We start from the raw sequence: 14,496 nt of genomic DNA on the forward strand, positions 1-14,496 counted from the left end.
TTCAAGTTTGACCTGTGTCGTTGCATGCAGTATAATGGTCTCTGTAAGGCAAACATTGAGATAAAACGCCAGCTAAGTCCCATGACAACCTTGATTATGATTACATAGATATGTCATATTTTGAACAGTAAAAATAGAGGATCCCTCAACCGGGTCTTACGTATGATTCGTCAACCGCCTGTACATTTCGTCAAATTGTCAGAAAGCTCTTATACAACGCCGCTTTAATAAATGTTTGAAACCAAAAACAAAAAACAAAAAAATCACATTTTACGTTTTTTCTAAATCATAGCTAATGCCAATTTAAACTACACAAATGTACTTAAAATTCAAACACTTTTAAAAATTCATCAAGTTTCCAATTATGAACCTTGGAGTGGAACAAATTAAAAACATACATTTTGAGAGTTGTCTCATTGGCACTCATACCACATCTTCTTATATCTAACGACTGTAAACCTATCTGCATATCAGAAAATATCCTACGTGCACCAAGGAAACGTATATATCAGAAAACTTTTCCATGATTTTTAAAATGCAGCAACTTTTTAACTGCAGTGATAATCAGTTTTCACGATCTCACTATACATTGTCAATCTAATATTATTAAACAACAAGACACATGTTGGCTAAACGTAAATGTCAAAGAAACGTGACTAATTCGTTCAGCTGAATCCTCAATGACATTAATCCCACAAAGACGAAACAAATTGTTCGTATTGAAAGCTAAACGAAGATCAGGGCATTATTTAGATTGAAAACAAATTACGCAACTTTCAAGGAACTAATCTATTTAGTCTAACATTTATTGAATATGCAATCAGAATATAACTAGTTCTAAAAATGAAAATAACACCTAGTCTATAGTCTTTATAAATGTGGTGCGTCCGGAGCACATTTCTAAGTTTTCCTTTAACAGGAATGCTCAAACCCATTACAACAACAAAAAAACGAAAGCCAAAGATACTTGTATCCCTCTTGAGGAGCTATCTGACCAAAATATAAAAGAAGGTGTGTTCACGCATAGCCAAACCTACTCTTCACAGTTTACTAGATTTTGCAAATAAAGTCACATTAAAATGAAATAACACATTGAAACATAGTTTGTATATAAAGACATTTGTTATTAAAACCTGCCTTCCTTAAATTGTCTTTCGATCGATCGTGAGTTTGTAAGTAACAGCTGAAGCTTCATTTTCACGACATTTATAATGAAGACCATAGTTTATTACACTATTACGCAACGCAACGCAAAAAAAAAAAAAGAAATCAAAGAAAATTAAATAAAATTTATTTACGGACCCTGTCAATTTTTGTCAATCTCCATTATCAACATAAAACAACCAGTTTTCCTATAAAAATGTCAACTGAGACATTAATTGCAAAAGAAATGCAACATAATTCAATTGAACTTCAGAAAACTGTTGTCGTGTCAAATGACGTGGACTGCCTGTCGGTTTATTTGCTCAAGTTTGACACATTATTTTATAATTTTGCAGACGTTCAATTTCTATACAACAATTTGATAGTGAAATAAAAATCGCTAATATAAATTGGAATAAGAATTTAAAATCTTGTATATACCTTTCTGCACTGTATTAAAGTTGAAAGTTGAAGGACTTATTGAGCTTGAAAGGCAACGTGATTACGTGTGGTTTGGGTTCGTTCAATACACAACATGCATTTATATAAATCATTTGGTAAATTTTAATTAATCTACTCCGAAGTTTTATAACTACTCTGTCATGTGCGAAAACAATGTGAAAATATCTGCAGGCATGTTTGAGTTTAACCTGTTGAAGTTTGAGGATACCATAAAGAAATTAAATGCGAAAAAGGTTAGTTTGAACGTCTATTTTTTTCGCATTTATGCTTAGTATATTTCACTTATTTTGCTTGTTGATTGTTTTATATTTTTCCGGGGGTCTAAATTGGTGAATCGAAGTGCCTCAACTTTATTAATTTTGCTTTCTCATATTGCATGAAACCAGATATATTTACCTTTGAGAGCTCAGTGCTTAGGAGTAGATTTTTCCTATCGCTATAGACAGAATTAATAAATATACTTATTAATACGTTTACAACACAATTTTCTTGTACCTGTGCAAATCTGAAAATCAGAATATGGAGAGAAGAGTCGATTGAAATTCCGAGTAAAATAGGACCAATATATTTTGAATCCGTGTATGATTATGTGTTTATTTGATTATTTAATTGCCTCCAATGTTGATTTTGTTATCCTTATCGTATAACGTTTACAACTGACACCGTTGGCAGGTTGAACATTGATACAATAGATATAAATTCTTAATCAAATATTTGCTCATTTGTATCACTGTTAATTGCTTACATGTACGCAGTTTCAGGATCCAAACAAACGAACTCTCATATTAGATCATATTTAATTGAAAACTCTGGAGTAAAAATGCCCAAACTGAAGTAGTGTCTGATTTGTGTAAATCAAAAGAATACATGCAATTCGTTTAAGCGGTAAGTCGAAATTGTAGTATGGTCAATTTCCATTGTATCTATTTCTCTTTCAGGGTCAAAATCAAAATGTTGTTGAAACTTACGGAGCTCGATTATTAAAGAGACTAAATAATATTATATATGAATTTTTCAATGCTTTTACGTTTCGATCCGTAGGTAACAAGGGATAAACATTGTTGTGATACGTACGTAACAAGGGATAAACATTGATGTGGACAACTTTGATACAATATTGCAATTGTATGTTTTTGTAAAATTTTGCATCGAAAGACACTATTTGCCAAAATAAAATGTAATTAGATATCCTGTTTATATCATGCTTTACCATACAATAGGGTCTGAACTAGTATACATTATTGTTTAGGGACCAGCTGAAGCCCGCTTTCGGGTGCGGGATTTTCTCGCTGTGCTGAAGACTAATTGGTGGCCTTGGTCTTTTGTATGCTCTTTGGTCTGGTTGTTGTCTCTTTGACACATTCCCCGTTTCTGTTCTTCAATTTTATTTTTTTTTTGCTATTTACAATTACATTTATGGCAACATGGTGTAAATATTATTTTAAGAATATGTCTGAAAAAGGAAGAGTACAACACATACTGCGATGCAGTCGATAAAAGAATGAAGAAAATGTGTGTTCAGTCACAGTGGTAATTAATGCGCAGAATTATTTCATCACAATGGAAATCATTGTATCGCCAAACAAATTGGACATATTTATAAAAAAACAAAGCAAATCCCTTACGATAATGATTGTAATGAAATTTCCAAACGGCGCGGTATATGATTATTCATTATTATGTGGAAGATATATGTGAATTATAAACGAAAACAAAATACAAATTGTAGATATACAATTATAAAGTTGATTCAGTAACAAATGTGCTATGATTTGTGAAATACAGGTACATTGTATGTGTACATGCTTACATTTAAATCATCAGTAAAGTGTAAGTTCGGTGCAGAAAATATAAACCGCAATTTAGTACATGCCTGTCAATCATAATTATCATGATACGAGTTTAAATAACCTAATCTTCATTATATATGAATGAAGCATACAGTGTTGACATGTATTAATCATCTTTAAAGATGATGTAGTATTTTACAAGGTAATTGAAAGCTAAAGAAAACAAATACTGTATGTTCATATTGTTTGCCAAATATACATGTACATAAGTTAAACTATAATATTGTTAAAATTTCGTACTGTCCTTGCTGAGAAAATAAAATAAGTACATTGTAGTTATATCTAAACAATTATTTAATTTTGGTTTTATGGCCCCACCCTCCTCAGACATCGAGGTTCTGGATCCGCCCCTGTACTAATGTCAAGTGAAGTATGTTGCCCTAAAAATAGTCCGTTTGATTCAACCTCGAAGACACAAATATCCCCATGAAAATGATTCGTACAATCTTAAAGAAAGCAGGAAATAAAATAAAGGACTAAAGGATGTTCGCTCATCTGTTTCAACAAGCTTTTTAAAAGACTGTTATAGATTGATATTATATAGATAGCGGAACTTAAAAAGACATACAAAAATGAAAGGACTGTTTCCTTGTTTTTGAGATATAAGCCATTGAATATTTCGCATACATTTAATATTGACACCTTTTTGTTAGTCGGCAATTTTTTTTATGGCACAACATGGATAAAACTAGAGCATTCCGAATATCTGATATAAAGGTCAAAAACAAAAGTAGCGAACATCTTTAAACTTAGCTTAACATATAACCACAGGTTGGTGCATATTATTGATTTAGTTTGATCACCACCGCATCAGCACACATGAGTTACAATATAAAAAATAAGTAAATGTGGTATGATTGCCAATGAGACAACTATCCACCAAAGTTCAAGTGATGTGGTGCAAGCATTTATAGGCAACCGTACGGCCGTCGACAATGAGAAATCCCCAACCCGTATCGTCGGCTATAAAAGGCTATTTATAATGTCATTTATATATCGATTATCATCCCTAAATGTTCACTTCTCCTTTTTTCTTTCCTTTTTGAATCAAAATCAATATAATATTTATTATTTGGACATATGTGTGCAACATTGTACATATGATTACATGTGTACCTGCATTTAAAATGATGTAAACATTAACAGAAAGAAACGGATGTTTTTCCCGTGAGGTTGCTATATAATGGTCGTAAATAAATTATATATATAGTTTAACAGGGATATACTGGTCATTATGATAGATTGTTATATCAATGCAACTCTTTGGAGGAAACATATTTAATCAATCATTTTCAATGCACACACATGTAGAAACAAATGCAAGATGTACACTTTAAATCATATACATATGAAAACAGAGCTAAGAAGCAGAAAAATATTTTCGGGTATCACAATTTATGGGCAGTTGGTTGTTTAGTTATTTGAAATGGAGAAAGTGCATGAGTAGAACAAATGTGATTAACAATGTTAGAAGGGTGTCAATAAGATAATGCAAAGAAAATTTACATTAAACAAAAACATAGATATAACATAAATAGAAGATATCTACAATCTGCGTATGACTGTGTGTGTGTGTGTGTCCATAATTTCTAAGAGACAAACCTCACGTCGGTGACAAGTTTACATTGTGAAACAATAATGTATCAAAGAACAATCATTCTTCAAATTGATTACGCAGTATAGTTATCAGTGGCGGATCCAGTCTTTTTGACGATCAATGCATTTGAATGGGGACATATAGTTGGAATCCCCCTTTTATCCTGGGTTCGGAACCCCCCCCCCCCTCTTTTATAAATGGCTGGATCCGCCCCTGGTTATATACATTCACATTTTTCTAATTCAGACTAAGGGAATTCTATTGCATAATTATTTTTTTAGGTTAATCGCAATTCATATTGACTTAAAAGTGTTGGACGTTGGCTGGTTGTCTTACTGATAATCATACACATCTTATTTTCACGCAAAATGACGTGGAAAAACCATTATATATTTTTAAGACTATGCGGTTGTTTTTTTGACACATTATATAAAAGTCAAATATTAAGTAACCGTGAAGCGTAGGTCCGGAGTTGACTTGTTTTCAGATTTATTATTACGCAGAATAACCGATGATATCTTAACATTTAACACTGTAAAACATTCTGAATTTCTTTATTTCAACAGCGATAGTATTTCTTTAATCGTTCAATTACAGAAATTTCTTAACCCATTTTACTCTTTTGCAGAGAAAAAAAATGTTAAAAGTTTGGATAATCGATTATCAGGAGGAACAAGCTACATTAATTGGAAATAAATTCGACATTTAATGCCTCATCGTACGTTCTACACTTTCTGATTAAAATATAATGTTCTGAATTAGTAAAAACTATCTAGCTGAGAGGGGTCTCGCTGTAGCGCGCTTGTCTCGAATCAGGAGGTCATGGGTTTAATCCCCGGTCGGATCAAGGCAAAGACTTGTATGTGCCGCGTTTCTGCTTAAACACATGGCATTTAGAAGTTAGAACCAAAGACTGATCGCCTTTGAGTCAGAAATTTGTGTCAGGATAGGATGTCAGTCTACAGACTGATACCTTGTGACGTAGTACACTACAATCTAATTCAGTAAAGTTCAAATTAGGGTTCATTTTCAAATCACATTGACATGTTCTTGTTCTGATTATGCATGTAATAGTCGCCACTGGACGTTAAACAGCCATCCATTATCGTGGAATTTTGAACTATTTGGCCGATGCATCTGTTTTATTCGATAAAAATAATTTTCCTTGAACCCTGTTTGTCAGTTTACTGTAAACATTGTGTATTTTAGAAATTTGGATAGTTCTTCTTTCTTAAAAGATTTATGAACCGAAACCCCCATTATTGTATTTGTTGGCATTTTGACCTTGTATTTGTATTTACCAGTGAGATCTATATGTTATGACCTGTGAAAAGATTATAGCCTTGTTAAACAAGAATGGAGGCATTGACTTCTAGGGATAAAGGACAATCATTCAAAGGAATAAATGAAAAATAAAAATGTTACTTAACAACATATTATTGTAGAAAATGATCACACTGACTGTGTAAGACGTTACATACTAATGATAACATAATCAAACACTATAGCAGTTGATGTAACTGTAGTTCTGTGCCTTTCATTAGTTAAAACCTTGGATAAAGTTCTTTTATATACATAAAAAAAAAAAGATCGAACATGCATAAAAATTGTTTCACATTATTGTCATGTTGGTGCCTTTTACAGCTGATTATACGGCATGAAGTTTGTTCATTGTTGAAGGCCGCATGGTATCCCATAATTTCCTAAATTTCTGTCATTTCGACTATTTATTTTTTATGACTTTCATAAATCGAGAAAGGTTATAATTTTTAATTCAATAATTCAGATCATTATAATATTAAATAACACATTACAATATTGAGCTTTTTGGATGTTTTTATATTTCATAATTCCTTAATATATTTGTGGAATTCCTATACATGTTCCAATGTTAGACGATAACATTGCCATAGTTACATGACGAGAAGGTCGTAAAGGTCAACCTGCTGATGTCTTCAGTTGGAATGAACCTAAAAGCATGTCAATTGAAATGTCTTGAATTGGAATGAAACTAAAAGCTTGTCGATTGAAGTTTCCAATACGCTAAATGTATTGCAGTTAACTCAATAAATATCTCCTACATGTCATACAATATCATATCAATTATTTACTTGAATTGATAGAAAATTCCATGGAATATTAATGTATTTGTTTATCATAAAATAATACAAAATGATTGATCAAGTACCTGAATTGACACTGAACTTGAATAATAAAAGATGATAAATTAAACGAGGTCACAAATTAGGTCTTTCCACTTTCCACTTTTCGTGGAAAGACCTTTTGCTTTTGTTCTGATTATTTTTTTTTTCTTCTGCCGTCTGAGATGCTTTTTTGTTTTACAACATATCGAAAGGATTTTTGGCCAATAATGTCGCACAGTGATGGGAATTTCAAAACTCACCCTGTGTAACCAAACACTTATTCGTATAGGAGTTATCTCCCCGCGTCCCCTTTTTCTTGTTATCTTTATTTCTCTGAAACCGTAAAAGATTTCAACAAACTGTTTTCACCAAATTGTTTGTCTACTCTTAAGAATGTTTTGGTCAAGTTTAACTGATGTGATCGGATGACATCTTATGGAGTTATTTTCCTTTGAAAATTTAACATAGGTGATATGTTGAATAAATTCATACATTATAAGTCATAGAGGCCTAAAATCTTTTGATATGAAGACCTTGGTCCATTTGGAGGAAATTGATTTCAAGGTCAAAGGTCAAGGTCATGTTCTAAATTTTGAAATTTGCTTGTTATCTTTAATCAAAAGAAACCGTAACAGTTAATGATATGATGTGTTTGCCAAATAATTGTTTAGGATAGGGCGCAACTTCAACCCATTTAAGTCGAAGTGTTTTGGTCAACCCTTATAGGAGTTTTCTCCCCTTGTGTATTTGAAATCAGTATTACTCCACAACCATACAAGTGAATGACCTGGGTTCTGTCGATTTGAGATCACTGACCTATGACCTTGAAATTGGGGTCAAGGTCAAAGGTCAATTTGACGTTCTAGATTTTGACCTTTGCTAAAAATCCTAACTGGTTCATTATAAAACAATTAAGTCTTCTGCATTTGGTTGTAGACATTTCACCATTTATCAGGAAATGACCGTATTTTAACCGGAAGTAGCCTATTTCAGACTAGTCCTATGAAAAAGTACCTAGAATTCTTATTTTTTCAATATCAGTTTGAAGTAACAAATTACATGAACCAGGAGTGACATTTTCCAACACCGTTTTTTAAATTTCATTTTTTATTATCGAGGTGGAAAGACCTTCAATTGTTCTCTGATTATTCTAGAATCTCTTGAAAACCAGAATTGAATGTTTAAAATATTTAAGGATTTGAAAGCTATACTAATTGCACTTTGACACAATGGAATCTAATTAATTATTTTTTTTGTCCGAAATTTTGTTTAACATTTATATTAATATGTTTACTGAATCTTTTGATTTTTATTGTGAGAATAATTATATTATAATAGAAACGGGACCAATTTTAATGCACCAGATGCGCATTTCGACAATTAATGTCTCTTCAGTGATGCTCGAGGTCAATTCAAACTATTTGAATATCCAAACTGTGTGATCATAATCAACAAACTGTATAAATAATTAATTGTAAACGATGCAACCGAGTTCACCATCTGTTGGTGTTCGCGTTTGTGAACTGTTGCTTGTGTAATCATCTTTTTTTCTCTTGATCATGACATTGTCTGATTTTCTTAACTCATGTTTGTTGTGCCCTTGGTATTGTCTTCCCTTTTTTTAAGCGTTAAGATAATCTTACTGGTTCATATATGGCGAAAGTCTAAAGTAAAGGCAATCAATTTCAATTGCAAATGTATGACAACGCTTTTACATATATATCTGTTTGATTTTATGGAAAAGACACTTGAAGCTGAAACTGTTATACAATAATTCTGGTATGAATTCCGTCTCAGACAATTGAAAACAAAATAAAACCTAGAGAATACACGTTCTCCTCTGAGTTAATTTGTGATTCTATTTTATCCCAAACTATACATATTTTGTTGAAATTACTTAAGTATTTGACGTTTCCTATAAAACGCAGATCAATCGTACATCATTGTGTTGGTTCCCTCCTAATTAATAATCAAATTAAAAGAACTACCGTATATGTCCATTTCAAAGTGTAACCTCGAATTTTGCAAACAACAAGATCGGTATCCACATTTAATGGAAACAATCCCATTCTCTAAACGAAAAGATTTAAAAGATTTTTCCATTAGAAGCGATTGTTACATAAAAGAAAATCACATTCGTACCGTGTTACTGTTGTTTCAATGACGGAATGTATTTTTCCCAAAGGAATACATTTGTGATAATTCAATAAAAGGTTTAAATAGACATTTAATTTTTAACATCAAATTACTAAAGACCAATTCTAGTAAGGAAAAAAACCTTATCAAATGTGGTTCAATTTTCTTAATATGACATAATATTTTAGTTCATTTAATAGCAATGTATTATAGTTCAAACAGTAACAATAATTAATTCATATACTGTTGATCTAAATTCAAAAAGTTAATTAGTTCAACAAATTTTATAGGAAACGGTCTATCAATAAAGGAATTCTTTGAAATAAGTTGGAAACCAAATCATCAACTTTGTCTTTTTTAAATTTGTCAAATGTAACAATTTGCATCTGCGTATCATGTTTTTCTCAAGAAGTTCTTCATTCCATGTTCCCCAGATAATAATATTATTTGTATGAAACTTGGTACATACCCGGTATATGACACACATTCCTTGATCAACCAAAAATGTTTTCCCTAGAACCTATTTTTTCAATATTTTACTAGTCATAAGTGTTTTACTACGTTTATTGCCATGGTGGATTAATAAAGAATATGTATTGCCATGGTGGATTAATAAAGAATATGTATTGTCATGGTGGATTAATAAAGAATATGTATTGCCATGGTGGATTAATAAAGAATATGTATTGCCATGGTGGATTAATAAAGAATATGTATTGCCATGGTGGATTAATAAAGAATATGTATTGCCATGGTGGATTAATAAAGAATATGTATTGCCATGGTGGATTAATAAAGAATAATTGGATTTTGTATGTGTAACCGTAACGTGTAATTCTTGTTTTATCTTTCATTCATATGATACCAAATTTTTCTGTTATAAATGAATTAAATGATGCAATAAATGGCAGGTAATATTAGTGCATTGAATTTCTATCAAAAACCCAAACTTTTATTAAATGTTTTTGTTGTTGCATTTCTTGTGACTTCATGGAAGAAATTTTACATTCAAAAAGGATTTATGAAGACAGACAACCTCTTTTGCTCAAACTCTAACACATATCTTGCTGTCTTCATAAAACAGTCAAACATTTTAACTGTATTATGCTTAATACTGTTATACACCGACGGGTGCCTTTTTGTGACGAAAAAGAAAAAAAAAGCTAACCAGCCATACAAATGTCTCTTTCGAAATATGACCTTTCAATTTGCATCCTTTATCAATAGACTCTTTTTTAAAGTCTTATTTGTATAAAAAAATTCCTAAATCAAAATCAACAAAGCAAGAAAATTCAGTCATAATTGAAATATGGCTTATCAAAATCTCAAAAATAGCGAATCACTTATAAATAACAATCACCTATGTAAATATAAACCATTTAATAAAAGAAAACTAAAAATAATAAAAAAAGTGAAAATGATAAATTTCATATTTCGTTTTGATGTGATGAAAAATTTCTTGCTTCCTGAACCTGAATCATCCAATTACAAACCATGATCGTTTATGAGTGGTAAATCGTAGGTTTTAATCATATAGGATTTTTTAAAATCATATTACTGAAATAACTTCAAAATTCAAACGCATTATTGCATCCTCTAATAAAATTACTTTCCATTTCAAATGACTTGTTATAGAATTAATAACCCAGACATTCTGAATGCAAATATCATTCTAGCTCATGTTGAAACAACATTTGTAGCCAGACAAAAATAATTGCATATAGATTTATTTAATGAAAAACATTACAAATTATAATCAGTACGCCTTTTGCTGTCATAACATGAAAACAACTTTTGACAATCATTTCACTTATGGTGCGTGGGAGATATTTACTGTAAAGCTTATGAGCGATGTCAAGATCAATGTTATCATTTGGAGCTCTTCCATTTGACATTAAGATACCTTTTTTGAAATTTTCGTTGAAAAATTTTAGATACTAAAAGCCCATCATGCAGGCAAAATTGACCTCAAGTTGATTTGGCTTCCCTTAAGTCATATAGCTTTACAAGTGTTCAGGTATTTATACATTCTTGGCATTCTATTTTTTAACGTTACCGTTGAAAGAAAATCAAACATCAGAAAACAGAAAGCAATGGAGTTGCACCACTTTGCAGTGAAGGTATAGTACACACACACCCTGTAGACCAAGCAACCATTCTAAACAAGCAATTCCAATCTGCCTTTTCCACCAAGGACACATATAATGAATACGAATTTAAATCCAGATGCAATATGCCAGGCCAATATCCCTCAGCAGAGGAACTCAACATCACAGAAAATGGTATACTCAAACTTCTGACAAAAATAAATCCAAATAAAGCAGCTGGACCAGATAATATAAAACCTAAACTACTCAACGAACTGGCCACAGAAATAGCCCCAATCCTTACAATCATTTTCAAAACATCAATAGAAACTGGGGATGTACCACCTGACTGGAGAAATGCGAACGTAACACCAGTATACAAGAAAGGAGAAAGATATAAAGCAGAAAACTATAGACCAATCTCTCTAACTTGTATTTGCTGCAAACTAATAGAGCATATAGTTACAAGCCATATCATGAAACATGCTGATCAACATCAAATCCTCTATCCGTTACAACATGGTTTCCGTAGTAAACGCTCGTGCGAAACCCAACTAATCGAATTCGTGGATGACATCACTAAAAATATGAGTGCAGGTAAACAGACAGATGTTCTCATAATGGATTTCTCAAAGGCATTTGACAAAGTCAGTCATAGTCTCCTGGTACACAAACTAGAACATTACGGTATCAGTGGTAAAATCAATAGATGGATTGCCAGCTTCTTATCCCATCGAACGCAAGCAGTAGTAGTGGATGGAGAGAGCTCATCACATATTGATGTAGAATCTGGAGTTCCTCAAGGCTCTGTACTTGGTCCTGCATTATTCTTGTTTTACATCAACGACATGCCAGATGGGGTCAAATCCACTGTCCGCCTATTTGCTGATGACACAATAGCATATCTTACCATCTCATCTGACAAAGACTCAAACGACCTCCAAAACGACCTGGACAAACTGGGAACGTGGGAAGTCAAATGGAAAATGCCCTTCCATCCGGACAAATGTAACGTTCTTACCATCAGCCGCAAAAACAACACCATTCCAACATCGTACACATTGCATGGCCACAAACTTGAACCTGTCAAAAGTGCTAAATACCTTGGTTGCACCTTCACATCTGAACTGAAGTGGAATGATCATATCAATAACATATGTAACAAAGCCAATAGGACAATAGGCTTACTTAAGAGAAATCTAAACATAGGAGCAACTTCAGTCAAAGAAAATGCATACAAAAGCCTCGCAAGACCAGTAATAGAGTATACAAGTCCAGTATGGGACCCATACTTTAAAACCGAAATAGATCGTCTAGAAATGGTCCAGAGACGAGCAGCAAGATATGTTTCCAACAAACACCATAACCATTCAAGTGTCAGCAAAATGATTGAGCACCTAGAATGGCCATCTCTGGAAAAAAGGCGAAAAGACGCTAGACTAACTATGCTCTATAAAATAGAAAACAACAAAGTGGCCGTAACTAAGGAAGGTCGTCTTATGCAACCAACACGACTGTCGAGGAACATGCACTACAAAAGTTTCCAAATTCCAGCATCCAGAAGTGATTACAGGAAATACTCATTTTTCCCGAGAACGATCAGGGATTGGAACGCTCTCCCTCCTGGGGTAGCATCAGCATCGTCAGTCGAGGCCTTTAAAGCCTCTCTGACAAAGCTGAACTAAATTATCAAATTGGGGGGTGGGGGAGGGGGTCTGTATGCGCACCTAAGTCATGGCATAATAATCGGCTCGTTGATTGTGGCCATTATCAGGCAGAAGAAGCAGAAGCAGAAGAAAAGCATGTCGGATGCAACACATTTACAAATTTTAATTCCTTTTTCAGCACTGGGTCGATACCGCTCCTGTTGGACAGCTAGTCCTCGGGTGTATCATTAGCTCAATAGCCAGTACTGCATCTTCACTGACTTGATTCATAGCATGCTTAAATTCACAGTTGACACATTTAGAAATTATAAGAACTAAGGTTCAATCTCCCTTTGGTAAAGTTGACGTTAGGCAGAATTGTCTATTCTTTGGTCATACAGCAAGTATTATTTATAAATCATGGCTTTCAAATTTTTGGGGTTGGTCGTTCGTCGTGAAGGGAAATCCAAAAAAGCGCTTATGATGCAACACATTTTAAATTGTTATTTTCATTTTCTGCTCTACTGTCGGTCTTCCTTTCAGATTTTGAAGAATTTTGTGTGTATTTGTGTAATTAGTATTAATTTTGTTTAACATTCTTCTAAATATGATTATAACGGAAGACTATTAGGTTTTGAAGACTTAAATAGTTAGAATATTTTTGTGTGCATATTTGATTTTTATTTCGTGCATATCATTAGATGATTTTCAATCGTTTAGATTGACTGATTATTTAGAAAACCTTTCCGGGATTGTCAGAACTTACGTTGTTTCAATTATTGCAAAACAGTTGTTAATGTTCATTCCTGGGCACTATTATAATTGAGTTTATAGCAAAGACCATACGTGACACTTTCGAAAAAAATGATTTTCCTTTGGAATCGTTTATTTATTCAAACTAAATCTCATTAGAACAATCCTTTGATAATTCTTTGCACTGGTCTATTGCTTGATGCTGTCTTAAGATAACACAAGGATATGTACTATGATTCTCTATGAGTCAAATATGACAGTTGTTTTCCCTTCGTTTGAGTTTTTGATTTTGCTATTTGATAAGGGACTTTCCGTTTTGAATTTTCCTCGGAGTTCGGTATTTTTGTTGTTTTTCTTTTTATCCACCATAGATAAAATAACGTAGATGTTAGCAACTATAGATCACAGTACGTCCTTCAACAATTCGCAAAGCCATACCATATAGTAAACTGTGACAAACCCCGACATGACAAAATGTAAAACAATTCAAACGAGAAATCAACGGCCTGAATTATGTACCAAAAGAAAACGAAAAACAAATATGGTATACAGCACCAAACACTCACTAAATTATAAGCTTTCAACTTGGGACATGCACATACAGAATATGGCATACAAAATGTGTGCAAGCTAATACGGTGGTGTTACATCACCACATAAGATTTAACTATAAAAAAT

The 14,496-nt window shown here is 32.7% G+C and overlaps 1 protein-coding gene across 1 annotated transcript in view; it reads left to right on the forward strand.

Moving 5' to 3' along the window:
- Positions 1–1,614: 1,614 nt before the first annotated feature.
- The window catches only part of LOC127704771 (uncharacterized), a 36,213-nt gene continuing 23,331 nt past the window's right edge, over positions 1,615–14,496 (forward strand). The window contains exon 1 of the mRNA XM_052208987.1: positions 1,615–1,838. Within this exon, the coding sequence (XP_052064947.1) occupies positions 1,746–1,838 (93 nt within the window). The 5' untranslated portion in view covers positions 1,615–1,745. The remainder of the gene's footprint in view (positions 1,839–14,496) is intronic.

This window comes from Mytilus californianus, unplaced genomic scaffold (assembly GCF_021869535.1).
Source record: "Mytilus californianus isolate M0D057914Y unplaced genomic scaffold, xbMytCali1.0.p SCAF_6, whole genome shotgun sequence".
Classification (NCBI taxonomy): Eukaryota; Metazoa; Mollusca; class Bivalvia; order Mytilida; family Mytilidae; genus Mytilus; species Mytilus californianus.